Source organism: Leptonotus elevatus, chromosome 12, assembly GCF_054856555.1.
Source record: "Leptonotus elevatus isolate MCC_2025b chromosome 12, RoL_Lele_1.0, whole genome shotgun sequence".
Classification (NCBI taxonomy): domain Eukaryota; kingdom Metazoa; phylum Chordata; class Actinopteri; order Syngnathiformes; family Syngnathidae; genus Leptonotus; species Leptonotus elevatus.
Genome location: NC_141250.1, coordinates 1,449,957 through 1,465,260, shown reverse-complemented (window position 1 = coordinate 1,465,260; position 15,304 = coordinate 1,449,957). Strand labels below are relative to the sequence as shown.

The 15,304-nt window shown below is 44.3% G+C and overlaps 1 protein-coding gene across 5 annotated transcripts in view; it reads left to right on the top strand.

Annotated features, from left to right (window-relative positions):
• LOC147164240 (homeobox protein PKNOX1-like) overlaps positions 1–15,304 on the top strand; it is a 61,979-nt gene that overhangs the window by 2,863 nt on the left and 43,812 nt on the right. For all 5 annotated transcript variants that reach the window (XM_086090666.1, XM_086090667.1, XM_086090668.1 and 2 more), the window contains exon 2: positions 4,094–4,206. In XM_086090666.1, the coding sequence (XP_085946792.1) occupies positions 4,156–4,206 (51 nt within the window). In that variant the 5' untranslated portion in view covers positions 4,094–4,155. The remainder of the gene's footprint in view (positions 1–4,093; positions 4,207–15,304) is intronic.

Below are 15,304 nucleotides of genomic sequence, written 5' to 3'. Positions count from 1 at the left end.
CAATATATGAACAGACATTTTGCTTGCCCGGACGCGGGCCACCGGAGCCCCCCTCTGGAGGTGGGGCTCGTTGACAAGCGCCTGGTGGCCGGGCCTGCACCCATGGGGCCCGGCCGGGCACAGCCCGAAGAGGCAACGTGGGTCCCCCTTCCCATGGGTTCACCACCGGTGGGAGGGGCCAAAGGGGTCGGGTGCAGGGGCCGTAGCCAAGGGCGGGGACCTTGGCGGTCCGATCCCCGGCTACAGAAGCTAGCTCTTGGGACATGGAATGTCACCTCTCTGGTGGGGAAGGAGCCCGAGCTGGTGTGTGAGGCAGAGTAATTCTGACTAGATATAGTCAGACTCTCTTCCACACACGGCTTGGGCTCTGGTACCAATCCTCTTGAGATGGGTTGGATTCTCTTCCACTCTGGAGTTGCCCACGGTGAGGGGCGCAGAGCAGGTGTGGGCATACTTATTGCCCCCCGGCTTGACGCCTGCACGTTGGGGTTTACCCCAGTAGACGAGAAGGTAGCCTCCCTCCACCTCCGGGTGGGGGGACGCGTCCTGACTGTTGTTTGTGCATATGCACCAAACAGCAGTTCAGAGTACCCACCCTTTTTGGAGTCCTTGGAGGGTGTGCTGGAGAGCGCTCCCCCTGGGGACTCCCTAATTCTGCTGGGGGACTTCAATGCTCACGTGGGCAATGACAGTGAGACCTGGAGGGGCGTGATTGGGAGTAACGGTCCCCCTGATCAGAACTCGAGTGGTGTTCTGTTATTGGACTTCTGTGCTCGTCACGGATTGTCAATAACAAACACCATGTTCAAACATAAGGGTGTCCATATGGGGAGGACATTGAGTCAGAGTGGACCATGTTCCGCGCGTCCATTGTCGAGGCGGTCGATCGGAGCTGTGGTCGGTGCCTGTCGTGGCGGCAATCCTCGAGCCGGCTGGTAGACACCAACGGTAAGGGGTGCCGTCAAGTTGAAGGAGGAGTCCTATCGGGCCTTTTTGGCCTGTGGGACACCGGAGGCAGCTGACAGGTACCGGCTAGCCAAGCGGAATGCAGCTTCAGCGGTCGCTGAGGAAAAAACTCGGACATGGGAGGAGTTCGGTGAGGCCATGGAAAATGACTTCCGGACGGCTTCGAGGCAATTCTGGTCCACCATCCGGCGTCGCAGAAGAGGAAAGCAGTGCACCATTAACACTGTGTATAGTGTCTGCTAACCTCGACTCGGGACGTTGTGAATCGGTGGGGAGAATACTTCAAAGACCTCCTCAATTCCACCGACACATCTTCCTTTGAGGAAGCAGATTCTGCGTACGCCGAGGTGGGCTCCCCTATTTCTGGGAACGAAGTCACTGAGGTGGTTGGAAAGCTCCTTGGTGGCAAGGCCCCGGGAATCGATGAGATCCGCCCGGAGTTCTTAAAGGCTCTGGATGTTGCGTGGCTGTCGTGGTTGACACATCTCTCTACAACATCGCGTGGACATCAGGGACAGTGCCCCTGGATTGGTGGTCCCCCTTTTTAAGAAGGAGGACCGGCAGGTGTGCTCAAACTATAGAGGGATCATACTCCTCAGCCTCCCTGGAAAGGTCTATTTAGGAGTGCTGGAGAGGCGGGTCCGTCGGGAATTCGAATCTCGGATTCAGGAGGAGCAGTGTGATTTCGTCCCGGCCGTGGAACAGTGGACCAGCTCTACACCCTCGGTAGGGTCCTCAAGGGTGCATGGGAGTTTGCCCAATCGGTCTACATGTGTTTTGTGGATTTGGAGAAGGCGTTTGACCATGTCCCTCGGGGATTCCTGTGGGGGGTGCTTCGGGAGTATGGGGTACTGAGCCCCCTGATACGGGCTGTTTGGTCCCTGTACGACCGATGTCAGAATTTGGTCCACATTGGCAGTAAGTTGGATTCGTTCCCAGCGAGGGTTGGACTCCAAGGCTGCCCTTTGTCACAGATTCTGTTCATAACTTTTATGGACAGAATTTCTAGGTGCAGCCGAAGTGTTGAGGGGGTCCGGTTTGGTGGCCTCAGTATAGCATCTCTGCTTTTTGCAGATGATGTGGTGCTGTTGGCAAGTGAGAAGGTGAGAAGCTCGGTCATCCGGGAGGAACTCAGGGTCGAGCTACTGCTCCTCCGCATGGAGAGTAGCCAGTTGAGGTGGCTCGGGCATCTGGTTCGAATGCCTCCTAGACGCCTCCCTTTGAAGTCATCTGTTTTAAATATTGGCAGTACAGTGGCACTCTAATGACTCAATGTAACGTTGTTTGAGTGTGCATGCATGTCTCTGCTTTTCTCCATTCCGCTCCCAATTAGTCGAATGCGTAATCAAATACTACAAACTTGGAACAAAATAATTCGCACTCCACTTATTTTTAAGGGAAGTGTCAAAAATGCGTCACAACCTGTGTCTGTTGCTCTGTCAGTCGTCTGAGCTTTTTCTATGCATGTGTGATTGTATGATTCTATGCACTGTGATTTCTTACTGTGTGCCTGTTCAGTGAACGCACCTTGAGTCCATTGCAAAAATGATTGCTGCTTTTTCTTCTGTTTCTCCGCAAAAAACATTTGCTCTTGTTACAAAACATTTCTAAAACTGAAAATTGAAAACCACACGTGTGTTCTTCATGTGTTTATTGAAAACATGAATAGGCAATGCCAACGCTGTCGCATGGTTTCCACTATGCTTGCGCGCTTCCGTGGAGCCTTAATTAGCGCGTCATACTTTTCAACAAGGAGTGGACGGCCAGCGAGCGATACACTTAATAAGCTTAATTAGCGCTTCATGCTTCTCAACGAGGAGTGCACGTACAGCGAGCCCTTCAGTGCGTGAAGCCATCTTCCTGCGCCCTCTCTCACACACGCTGAAAGAGGCGTGTCGCTTACTTAAGGCGTTTTCCACATATCGGTAGACAGGCGGCCATGCGTGTATGTGTACCTGCCTTTAAAACAGAGTTGGCGGGCTGTCTTGTATTTTTTTTTAAGTACCTGTACTAAGAAAAAATTATACCGAGCCGTTTTTGACGCCAAAACATCGAGGTACGGTACTGGTACCGGTATCCCGTGCAACACTAGTAGGAGATGCGGCTGGTGACTTTCTGCCACAAGTGAGACTATCCAGCGTACTGCATCACACTGTGGTAAGATGGGTGAACTGCAGCCAACAGGAGAGAGCAGCAGAGTGATTAACACCGGCCAGAAGATCACTGGCTACTCTCTTCCTTCCTTGGACGACATTGCTAGCTCTCAGCAAAGTGATGAACATGGACTCAGCTCATCCACGTCATCGTATGTTCAAACTGTTGCCCTCTGGTTGACGATACAGGGTTTACAAAACCAACAGACTTGGAGACAGATTTTTCCCAAAGCTATTAATGCCCTGAATAACAACAAAACATGAACAAATTGGAGAATAACATTGTTACTGCATTCCTGCCGTCAACCAATTTTTGGTTACTTGAACTTTGTGAAACTAGAATCTGTTCACCACAATATGCAATGACACTTGATTAATTTGTGCACTTGTAATGTAAATCACCTCATGCAATTCTTCGCAGTATTCAATCTTGGTTTTTTTTACACTTGAATTTCTACCCACCTCCAATGTGCACTGGGTAACTACCGTGATATTGTACTAGTTAATGTTCTTGTTCATCCAAAATTTGCCATCTGACTTGTATTTTATTCTATTTTATTTTTTTTACATTTTATAACATTTTCCTATGCACCAAATGGAGCAGCACTCCTAATTTTGCTGTATACCTGATGTGTAATATAATGACAATAAAGCTATTCTATTCTATTCTATTCATAGTTAAAAAAAGTTTCATAATCAGCTACGAACTGGTGCAGCTATTTTGTAAATAAATACATTATAGTTATATTATATAAAAAGGATGATTGCAAATTAGAATAAAATTTCAACTGTCTTACTAAGATAAAGGTTAATAAATAAAAAGTACAGATTTAACTTTTGACAGGTGGCAGTCGTGTTTTAACAAGCGTAACCTGGTATCGCCTAACCCTATATAAAACCGTATGTTTTTCCCCAACATTGACATGGTCTTTGACAGGTTTCTGTAAATAAAATTTAAATTGTTTTTTCTTTAGGCTGACTACCTATTGGCGCAATCTATAATGCCTGGGTGTTTGCATCATCTCCATTGAATGTGATGGCAGCCCATTCGATTTCCATTGACAAATACTCCAAAGGAAAGCAACAGGTGGGTGAGCTAGACCGATGATGAATTATTCCATACACAACCTTTTTTTGATACATCTGACATCATGTTTCATTTTGGCTAAATAATATTAAGGTAAATGTGTTAACAGACTATAATCCCTGTAAACATACTTTTTTTGTTTGCTACACTTAGTGAAATGTAGTGATATGATGAAGTACAAAGTTCTGCAATTGACACAGTATTTTAAGAGCTACATTTGAGTATTGAGGAAAGAAATATCTGTTTATTGAAATACTCAAGACAACTAATTCCAAATTATATGTAGAGATTATGTAAATAATCGAATAACCTGTGTAGATACACATTCAATCCACCAGGGGTTGCTAGTATTCTACAGCTGGGGCAGGCAGACGTAACCTTGCCTGCAAACTGAATTCTCATTTTATTTGTGAGTTCACAAACTGCAGAGAATCCATCTTGTACCGAGCCCGCTGATTTTCGCCGAACCAAACCACTGGTGGTTTGGATCAATCACAAAGCAATATCGTGGGTGGGATGTGCCCCTGTGAAAACAGGAAGCGCGAAGGCTCTGGGAAATAAACAAACCAAACATGGTGACACAGGTGAACGAATGCAATTACCCATAGACACAGTTTACTTTTTGAAAGAACGGTGAGAGATGCGTGATGTTCGTGCTTACAATGACAATGACATCCGTTCATTCATTCATCCGTTGCTGTAATTTGTCAAACCAAAGTTTGGTAGGCGTGCAGAAGTTGCTGAATCGCCCAATCAGCTCGAAGTATTGTACTGAATGTCCCACCTTTCCCAAGTAGATCACATTGGAGCAGTCCCAGATTTATATTTTGGAGATTTCCTTTGGGAGGCGGGGCTGTTGACCGACCGATTTGCGGAGCAGTTTTGTGAATCATTGACTTAATTTGAGGAGTACATTTATTATGCTGGCAAGGTACGGCAATTAGGCTACTATTCGTGGGATAGGGGGCATTGGCTTAGCCTGGCGGCCCTCTGGTTTGATAAAGTACTGCCAGAAACCCTGGTCTCAGGCTCAGTCAACAGGTTTACAGGCAACATTGGAAATATTATTGGTGCTAGCATCCCCTGGTGGTCTGAATGTGAATCTACGGAGCCACACACAAGTCCCTAAACACGCATTTGCAAATCGCCGTACGCATTTGTGAATCATGTAAAGCAGGACTGTAGCAAAAGTCACGTGTAAAAATACAGCCAATCAAGAGACCCAGTGTTCACAGGTCAGATATATGTACGCATTTAAGCATGTGTTTATGCATACAAATCAACAAACAATTGCAGATTTATGTTGCAAATTTGTGACATAAAGTATTAGAGTAAGTAGTAGAGTTAAATATTTTGTAGTTTTATCCAATTTGTTAGTAAGCCACTTGAGTCTGTTCATGCTTTTAAAAGACTGCTTTAATCAACGAACATCCATCCATCCATCCATCTAATGCCTATCCGGGTCGGGTCGCGGAGGCAGCATCTCGAGCAAGGAAGCTCAGACTTCCCTCTCCCCAGCCACTTCAACCAGCTCCACCGGTGGGATCCGAAGGCGTTCCCAGGCCAGCCGAGAGACATAGTCTCTCCTGCGTGTCCTGGGTCATCCACAGGGCCTCCTATCGGTGGGACATGCCTGGAACACCTCTCCAGGGAGGCGTCCAGGAGGCATTCGAACCAGATGCCCGAGGCAGCTCTACTCCGAGTTTGCCTCCCGGATGACCCAGCTTCTCACCCTATCTCTAAGTTAGAGCTTGGACACCCTGCGGAGGAAAATCATTTCGGCCGCTTGTATCCGGGATCTTGTACTTTTGGTCACGGCCCACAGCTCGTGACCATAGGTGAGGGTAGGAACGCAAATCGACTGGTTTCCTTATTCACCACAACGGACGGATACAGAGTCTGCATCACTGCAGACGCTGCACCTTTCCACCTGTCGATATCCCGCTCCATCCTGCCCTCACTCGTGAACAAGACCCCAAGATACTTAAACTTCTCCACAAACAGACAGACAATAAGCATACAGTACGACTCGGTAAGAGAACTATATGTCTCATCTCAACAATGACTGACTGAGCCTTTTTTCCCACAATACCAAACTACAAATATCCAACTACATAAAGTACGACGTCATAGCAATGACACTGACATGAAACGACAGCTCTGAAACCATATAATACCCAGCCCCTAATTGTTCTCTAAACTTAGAAAGAATTACAAAAACAACACACAATCTATCCCACAACTATGACATCATGCGTGGTTGCCAGTCTGTTGAGGCCAAGGTCTCCATTCTAGTGGCTATTTCACACAGCCTCCAGAAGAAGACAGCTCTTGGTGATGGTATTTTGTAGTTCACTGGTCTTGGTCTTCATGTGAACCCGACAAACAAATCCATGTCTGGCATAGCATCTATGATATTGCCCATGACCCGAGTTTCTTGGTGCAGTATCATCCACAATCATGATGTCCTCTGGCACAAATGTTCTTGACACTCAGTACCACTTTTGCCGTTGTTGTAGTTGGCAAATACGCTCTCACCCAGTGCTTCCAAAAGAGAACTGCCATGCAGGGGATTCGAGGCGAGTGCTTCCAGATAATTCCAGTTATTGGAAGATGTGATAATTGTATGGCCCCAGCCTCACACAGAAAGGTTCGAAGAAATTTTTCATCTAGACATTGCGTCTGCAAGATGGCATTGAGGGTCTTTCTGGTGTCCCGAATTAAATGCTCTTATACTCCTCTATGGTGAAAAGCAGCCGGAGTGTTGAACATCCAAATAATGCCTCATTGCAGCAATAACACCTTCAATTTTGGATGTGTTCCATTCCTGAATGGCTCTTTTGACTTTCTACACTGCACAGATGAAATTTGTTCTGTTATCCAAACATAGCTCTTCACCCTGGTCCCTTCTTGCGATAAATCGACGTAAGGCATTAAATGATTCCGTGTCCAGGAAAGTCAACCACTTCCATGTGCAGGGCTCAAATGACTAAGCAGGTTAAGAGGACACCATATCTTTTGACTATGCCTCTTCCACGCTTGACCTCGAAGGGATCATAGTCCATCCCATTCTTGCGAAGGGTGACTCACCTGGCAATACTCTGCCCTGTGGTAGGTCAGACATCTGCTGTTATCCAGGGAAGCACCATGTAACTGCTGGCAGACACACTTGGACAGTACTCTTCTTATGGCCATATTTGCATCGGGAATCAAGACTTTTATATGCGTCTGGGAAAGAATATGGTTACGCCCACTGTGAGTTGTGCTATGGATTTACAGAATAATCAGTTCTGATACTCGAAAGTCTGTAGTCAAAGAGGATGAGTGAGTGTTTTGCCTCTTCCAGCATAGCTGTTTTCCTAAGCCAGGGGCGGGCAAACTCAGTCCTCAAGGTTTTGGAGGTTTCCCTCTTTCAACACAAGCTGATTTCAATCAACAGGATCGTTATCAGGCTTATGCAGAGCTTGCTGATGAGCTGATCATATATCAGCTATGTTGGAGAAGGGAAACATCCAAAACCTGCAGGACTGCGGCCCTCGAGGACCGAGTTTGCCCACCCCTGTCCTAAGCCTTCCTTCAGCTCTCAGGATTCCTTTTTTTTTAATTATAAATTTTTATTTGCTTTTAACAATTATTATTAACTCTTTGACCGCCAATAACGTTTAGTAAAATGACTCTCTTTGGACAAGATTGGGTAGGCGTCAGTAGAAGACGTGAGGCGGAGCTAGAGTGTTGAGGGGAGAATGACTGAGGAAGCGAAAATGGCGACCGGTTGCAAGCAGCTCACACTTGAGCATTTTTTTCAAAGACGAAAAGCATCGACCAATGCTAAAGAGCACATTGATGATGATGATGATGATGGTGACGCCGAGGTTGACGCCGAAGTTGGAAGCGTTGACGCCGAAGTTGGAAGCGTTGACGCCGAAGTTGGAAGCGTTGACGCGGCGGCTTCGATCGCGTCGTAAAGCCTCACCGGCTAGCGATACTAACGGCGGAAAACGAGCACTTCTGCACAGGCGGACGTTCAATCGGACGATGAAGAGTACCCCGAGTCCAATGCATATTCATCGGAGGAGTGGGTACAGTCTGATCACGGAGAAGACACTGGTTCTGGACTACGATGCCACCATGAATGGAGTGGATAAGATGGATCAGAACATCTCTTACCACCCGGTATAGGAACTGAAGGACATGAGGAAGCCAGACGTAACACCAGGTCACCGTATCATGATCCTGAGAGTAGACTTGATGACAACATGGCCAAACACACACTGCAGTATATACCTGCTACTCCCCGGAAAAAAAGGCCGGCAAGAAAGTGCACGCGAAGGGGCAATCGCAGTGAAACTAATCTGTGGTGCAAATCCTGCTGCGTCCCCTTGCACGCAGGGGAGTTTTACACAATATACCTCACAAAAAGAAAAACTGTGTAGTTGAAACATCCACACAATTGTAAATAGTACCACAGTTGCACACATTTGTAAATAGTTTGCCAAATTGTTTTGTCAAATTGTTACACTGTTGAATGTAAATAAACATATTTTGCTATCAAAAAACACTTTTTCATTGTTGGTGGTAGTGTTTTACAGAAGTAAAGCACTGTTTAGATGTTTGTGGCATCATTCATGGAAAAAAAGGTGTCAAATTCACTAGAGTGCATGAAATATCGTTTCACAAAAAGCTTGATTTCTCCGTATTTTGGCCCAAAACAGAGCATTTGGGTGAAACTAACGTATTTTCTATTGTTGATTACTGAAGAACGGAATAAGGTAGAAACAAACTTTTAATTCTGATGAAAGATGAGAGTTCAATCTTTCATTTGGTAGTATCTGTGTTTCCATAGTCCAAACACAAAATTTTCTGTGGACCTTGAAAGATCAGTCAAAATGCTTAAATCAGCTGGCACCCACACATCCTCTTTTCTGAAAATGCTTGGCAGTCAAAGAGTTAACAACATACATTTCATTTTGTTTACATGTACATTCACATCGTACAGTTATGCATTGTTTTCATATCTTTATACAATGACCAAATAAAGAAAAATGGAAAATATTGGCAGTTCCATTACAACCATACAAATAGAGGGGGAGGAGAAAAAAAAGGGAGTGGGGGTAAATCCACTTTGAATGCTCAGTGCTATTACAAAGTTCCTATTGTGCACTTGTTTACAGTCCAATAATCCAAGATGTAACATGTTACATGTTAGCTGACATAGGTTGCTTATTCATTGTATTAGCAAGGGCATGATGGACTTCCAACGTTTGGTAAATACAGAATTTTGGAGCCTCAACGAATATGTAATTTGCTTCATCTGATAAATGTCCCATATTTTCTGAATCCATACATTATATGTGTGTGTGTGGGGGGGGGGGGGTCTGGCTTCAACCACCTGATAGTCACACATTTCAATGCTGCCGTGAGCAGTATGTTCAAGAGATATTTTGCATCTCTGCTCATACCCTACGGTGTCACTCCTAATAATGTTGTTACAGGGCTTTGTGGAATAATATTCTGCTTAAAAACAACTTTAAGAGCATCAAAAACATCTTTCCAGAATATGTCCAATTTGGAACATGACCAGAATATGTGAGTGTGGTTGGCAACAGTTGTGCCACATCTCCTCCAACATGAGCTGCTATGTGTTGCCCCCATTTTGGCCGTTATTTCTGGTGTTCTAAAAAATCTGGTAATTACCTTCCACCTAAATCCCCTCCATGTGTTTTAATTTGTGACAAGATGTGCTTGATTACATATATCCCCCCCAAGTGTCTATCGATATTGTCTTGTTCAGCTCTGTCTCCCACCTCCTTTTTATCTGTATAGAATCATGACTGGTCATACAGCAAAGAACATTGTAAATGTTACCAATTATTTTCTTACTTCCCACTTTTATTTGTGCCATTAGGCATTTTTCTAAGGGTGTGGGTCTAAGTTTTTCCCCATTCTTTATGTGTTATTAGAAAATATCTTAGCTGTAAATATCTGAAAAAAATCTGTCGTAGGGAGATCAAACTCAAGGTTATCGTCCTTGATTTACTGGTATTCATAGCTCAGCCCCTTATCTGACCAATTCCTAAAGCCAGCATCAATGTTGTTAGGGGCAAATGTCTTCACAAGCCAAATGTTCGCTAACAGTGAAATTGTCTGTGGTAGCTTAAACGTAAATTGTATTTTTTTCCCAAATTTTTAAAGTATTTTTTGTCCAAACTGCCATACTCTTAGGAGGTATATCGACAAGGGCCAAATTTTCTAATGGGTCTGGGCATAGACTTTTCTCAATGTTAAGCCAGCGTGTTTGTGTGTCATTTCGAATCCATGTTATTTGGTTTTCATTGGTTTTATCTGTGCAGCCCAGAAATAGTGTCTTCAATTTGGGAATTTAAGCCCTCCATCTAATTTAGGCAGCTGTAATGTTTTGAGCTTGATTCTGGGACGGTTTTTTTTTTGCCAGATAAATGTTGACATTGTTTTGTCCAGGTAATCAAACATTGATTTTGGAATGTCCACAGGCAACATTTGAAATAAGTACAGCAGTCTGACTAAAACATTCATACGTATACTTTCCACATGACCTAGCAGAGAGAGTGGGAGTGAAGACATTGTTCCAAATCGTTATTTATATGTCAAATTAATTTATCATAATTTACCTCATATAGTTTATGTAGGGGTATGAATATGCCGAGATATTTGATTCCGTCTTTGGGCCAATTGAAACCACTTAACAATTTAGCGTTATCAGGGACTATATTGTTCACATCCATGGCTTCTGTTTTATCTATATTAACTTTGTATCTTGAGTAATACCCATATGTGGAGATAAGCTCCTTGAAACATGGTATAGTTGATGTGGGTTCTCTCAGATATAGTAAAACCTCATCCACATATAAAGATATTTTATATTCTTCTCTATTATTATAATCCCTTTAATTTTCTCATTGTCCCTAATAAATTGGGCCAGTGGTTCAATACTAATAGTAAACAATAGTGGCGAGAAGAGGCAGCCTTGCCTGCATCCATGTTTTAGCATGAATCACTCTGATCTATATCTATTAACCCTATCCAAGTTATAACATTTGGGCCAAATCCAAATCGAATCAGCGTTTGAAATAGGTATCGCCAAGATACACGATCAAACGCCTTTTGTGCATCCAAGCTATAATATAATTACGGACTCCAAATGTTCTTCTTTTTGACAAGTCATTATGTTTAGCAGTCGTCTTATGTTATCTCCATAGTACCTTCCTGTGATAAACCCCGTCTGGTCAGAATGTATGATTTGGTTTATTACCTTATTGACACGTCTGGCAAGTATTGCTGTTAGTATACGGATATCGGCATTCAATAACGATATTGGCCTGTAAGACTGGCATTTAATGTGGTCTTTACCTTCCTTGTGAATTACTATGATATGGAATGCCAAGACGGCGCCATAGTCTTAGACTCTTGGGTATATCTGTATGCTCTCATTAGCAGAAGTGCTAATTGATCTTTAAAGGTTTTATAAAATTATTTGATAATTCCATCCGTGCCCGGACTCTTGGTGTTTCTAAGTGCGGAAATCACCTGCTTAATTTCGGATTCCTCAATTGGTTTATCTAATTCCTCCGCCATTGATTTTGTTATTTTATTTTATTTTATGTTTTAGGTCATCTGAAATTTCTTCATCGTTGTTGCTTGTATCTGTGTTCTTGTATAGTGATTCATAGAATTCTGCAAAATCTCCTGCTATTTCATTTGGTTTTGTAGCTATATTGGTTTGAGAATTTATCTTCTGTACAACATTGGTAGATCGTTGCTTTCTCAGCCTAAATGCTAATAATTAGCTTGCCTTATTTCCATCTTCATACTATTTTTGTTTTGTGAATCTTAGACTCCCCTTAATCTTGTCAGATAGGAGGCTATTAAGTTGCCTATGGGCTGCACTTAGGTAGTTTATGACATTGATGTTCGTGGAGCGTTTATGTTCATGCTCTAACCTTTTTATTTTGTCTTCTAATTCTCTCTCTGTTGCCTCCTTCGCTTTTTTCATCACCGATGCGAACAAAATAATTCGGCCTCTCAAATACGCTTTATCACAATCCCATAACATCAGAGGGTTGGTCTCCGGTGTATCATTAAAGTCCAAATATATCTTCAACTCTTTTGAAATGAAAGAAATAAAGTCGTTATCGTTAAGAAGAGTTGCATTTAGCCTCCATTGTTTAATTGTTGTTCTATGCCCTATATCCCATTGTAATAAGAGAGGTGCATGGTCCGAAATGGTAATAGGCATTATCTCTATGCCTGTTACCCTATATAACTCTTCCTGCGGGATGAAAAAAATAATCTATTCTGGACTAGGATGAGTGTCGATTTGAGTAAAAAGTAAAGTCCCTACTTCTTGTATTCTTATTACTCCATACATCTATAAAGTGTTGACGCAAAAAAATAATAATAATGATTTTCTCCTGCAGCTCTTCCACTTCACTTTCACTTGCATTCTGGTGGCTGTGCTAAATACTTTAGCTAATGTTAGCACTATTGCTATCAACAGTTTTAAACAAGTAAACACTTATCACTATCTCCGGGTGACTACAGATCTGTTCAGGACGCTGTGTGTGACTTTGCAGTCCGTTCCCAAAGCCAATTGGCTGGTGCGAAGAAATGTATCTATTTTTAAACTTTGGTGAATATGTGAATGTGCCGATTTTAACTCTTTGACTGCCAGACGTTTTCAGAAAAGGGATGCCGTCAGTGCCAGCCGATTTAAGCATTTTGACTGATCTTTCAAGGTCCACAGAAAATGTTCTGTTTGGACTATGGAAACACACATACTACCAAATGAAAGATTGGACTTTCATCTTTCATCAGAAAAAAAAAGTTTGTTTCTACCTTATTCCGTTCTTTAGTAATCAACAATAGAAAATGGTTAGTTTCATCCGATTTCGCTTGTTTTGGACCAAAATACGGAGAAATCAAGCTTTTAGTGAAACGATATTATTTCATGCACTCTAGTGAATTTTACACTTCTTTTTGTTCATGAATGATGCCACAAACACCTAAATAGTGCTTTACTTCTATAAAATACTACCACCAAGAATGAAAAAGTGTTTTTTGATAGCAAAATACGTTTATTTACATTCAACAGTGTAACAATTTGACAACAATTTGGCAAACTCTTTACAAATGTGTGCAACTGTGGTGCTATTTACAATTATGTGGATATTTCAACGACAGTTTTTCTTTTTGTGAAACACTCCCCTGCGTGCAAGGAGACGCAACATGATTTGCACAACAGTTTCACTGCGATTGCCTCTTCGCGTGCAGAAGCTACACTTTCTTGCCGGCCGTTTTTTCCGGGGAATAGCAAGTATATACTGCAGTGTGTGTTGCCATAAAGTCTAATATCAGGATCATGTTACGGTTACGTTACGGTGGTGTTACGTCTGGCTTCATGTCCTTCAGTTGCTATACCGGGTGGTAAGAGATGTTCTGATCCATCTTATCCACTCCATTCATGGTGGCATCGTAGTCCAGAACCAGTGTCTTCTCCGTGATCAGACTGTACCCACTCCTCCGATGAATATGCATTGGACTCGGGGTACTCTTCATTGTCCGACCGAAAGTCCGCATGTGCAGCTCCGGCGTTAGCAGCGCTAGCCGGTGATGCTTTATGACGAGAGAATAAAGGCCGCGTCCAACTGTGGCGTCAAACTGTGGCATCAACCTCGGGATTCACCATCATCATCGGGATTCACCATCATCATCATCATCAATGTGCATTGGTCGATGCTTTTCGACAACTCTCCTTCGCCCGATCGAATACCCGGTCGGTTGTGCTGCGCGTTTTCCGGCGTTAGCAGCGCTAGCCGCGCTAGCCGGTGAGGCTTACTACGTGATCATAACGGTCGCGTCAAGGCTTCCAACTTTGGCGTCAAGCTCGGAGTCATCATCATCGTCGACATCAATGCGCTTTTTAGTATTGATCGATGCTTTCCGTCTTTGAAAAAAATGCTCAAGCGTGAGCTGCTTGCAACCAGTTGCTTCATCAGCCATTGTGTCATGATCAGCCATGTCTCCTCAACACTCTAGCTCCGCCTCACGTCTTCTTTTTTTTTTTTCTAGAGCTCAGTATTGTTCATTCGGAAATGTCATCATCATTGCTCTTTTTTTTTTTTTTTTAATATATATATATATATATATATATTTTTTATTTTTTTTTGTGTGTGTGGGTGAGTATGTGTATGTGCGTGCGTGCGTGCGTGCGTGCGTGTATTTGTTAGCTCACCAGAAAACCTATTAGAAAAAATCTCATACCGTTCACCTAAACCGAACACCAGGAGACCCGAGGGGACCGAAGAAAACCAAGGAAGGTGAAATCCAGCACCGACCAGACACCCCCCACCAGAACTCCTCCCCAGCCCAAGAAACATCCAGACCCCAACAAATCCAAAAAACATAAAATCAGGGAGGCCTCAAGAGACCAAAGGAGAGACCGAGAAAAGGAAGGAAGGACAGACGAAGCCGCGTGAGATCCGCAGACACCAGCCTCCACCGATTCAATGACCTGAGGAGGAAACAGATTGTGTCTGAGTTTCGGTAGATGCTGGTGTGGTGGATCTGGCATGCATGAAAATCTCCACCAAAGAGGGGAGCCGTCGACCCCCGCCGGAACAGAGCAAGCGCAACACCTCAGGGCCCCCCAGGCCGCGACAGCGCCAAAGGACGACCCCCGGGCTCCGCCAGGGCCACCGGCCGGAGAGCAAACCCAGGAGCAGGAGCGCCCCCCGCCCCAACACGGCCCGCGCCCCCGGCCCAACGCAGCAGGACGGGGCACTGCAGGCCCACCAGGCACCCCACCGGCCCCCATCCCCCCCCCCCCCCCACGACCCCCCGCCACCCACCCCAACCCAGCCCCAGCCGCCCCCACGCCCCCAATACCCCAGACGCCCCCAGCACCCCCCCACCCCCAGTGTATATACAAGTGTGTGTGTGTGGTGCATTAAAATTAGGAGCAGGTGAACCGGAGCCGATGGAAATGATATTCCCACGCTCCGATCCACCCGCCACCCAAGCATGTTGCTGAGTGTATGTGGTGCATTAAAAACTGACGTACACG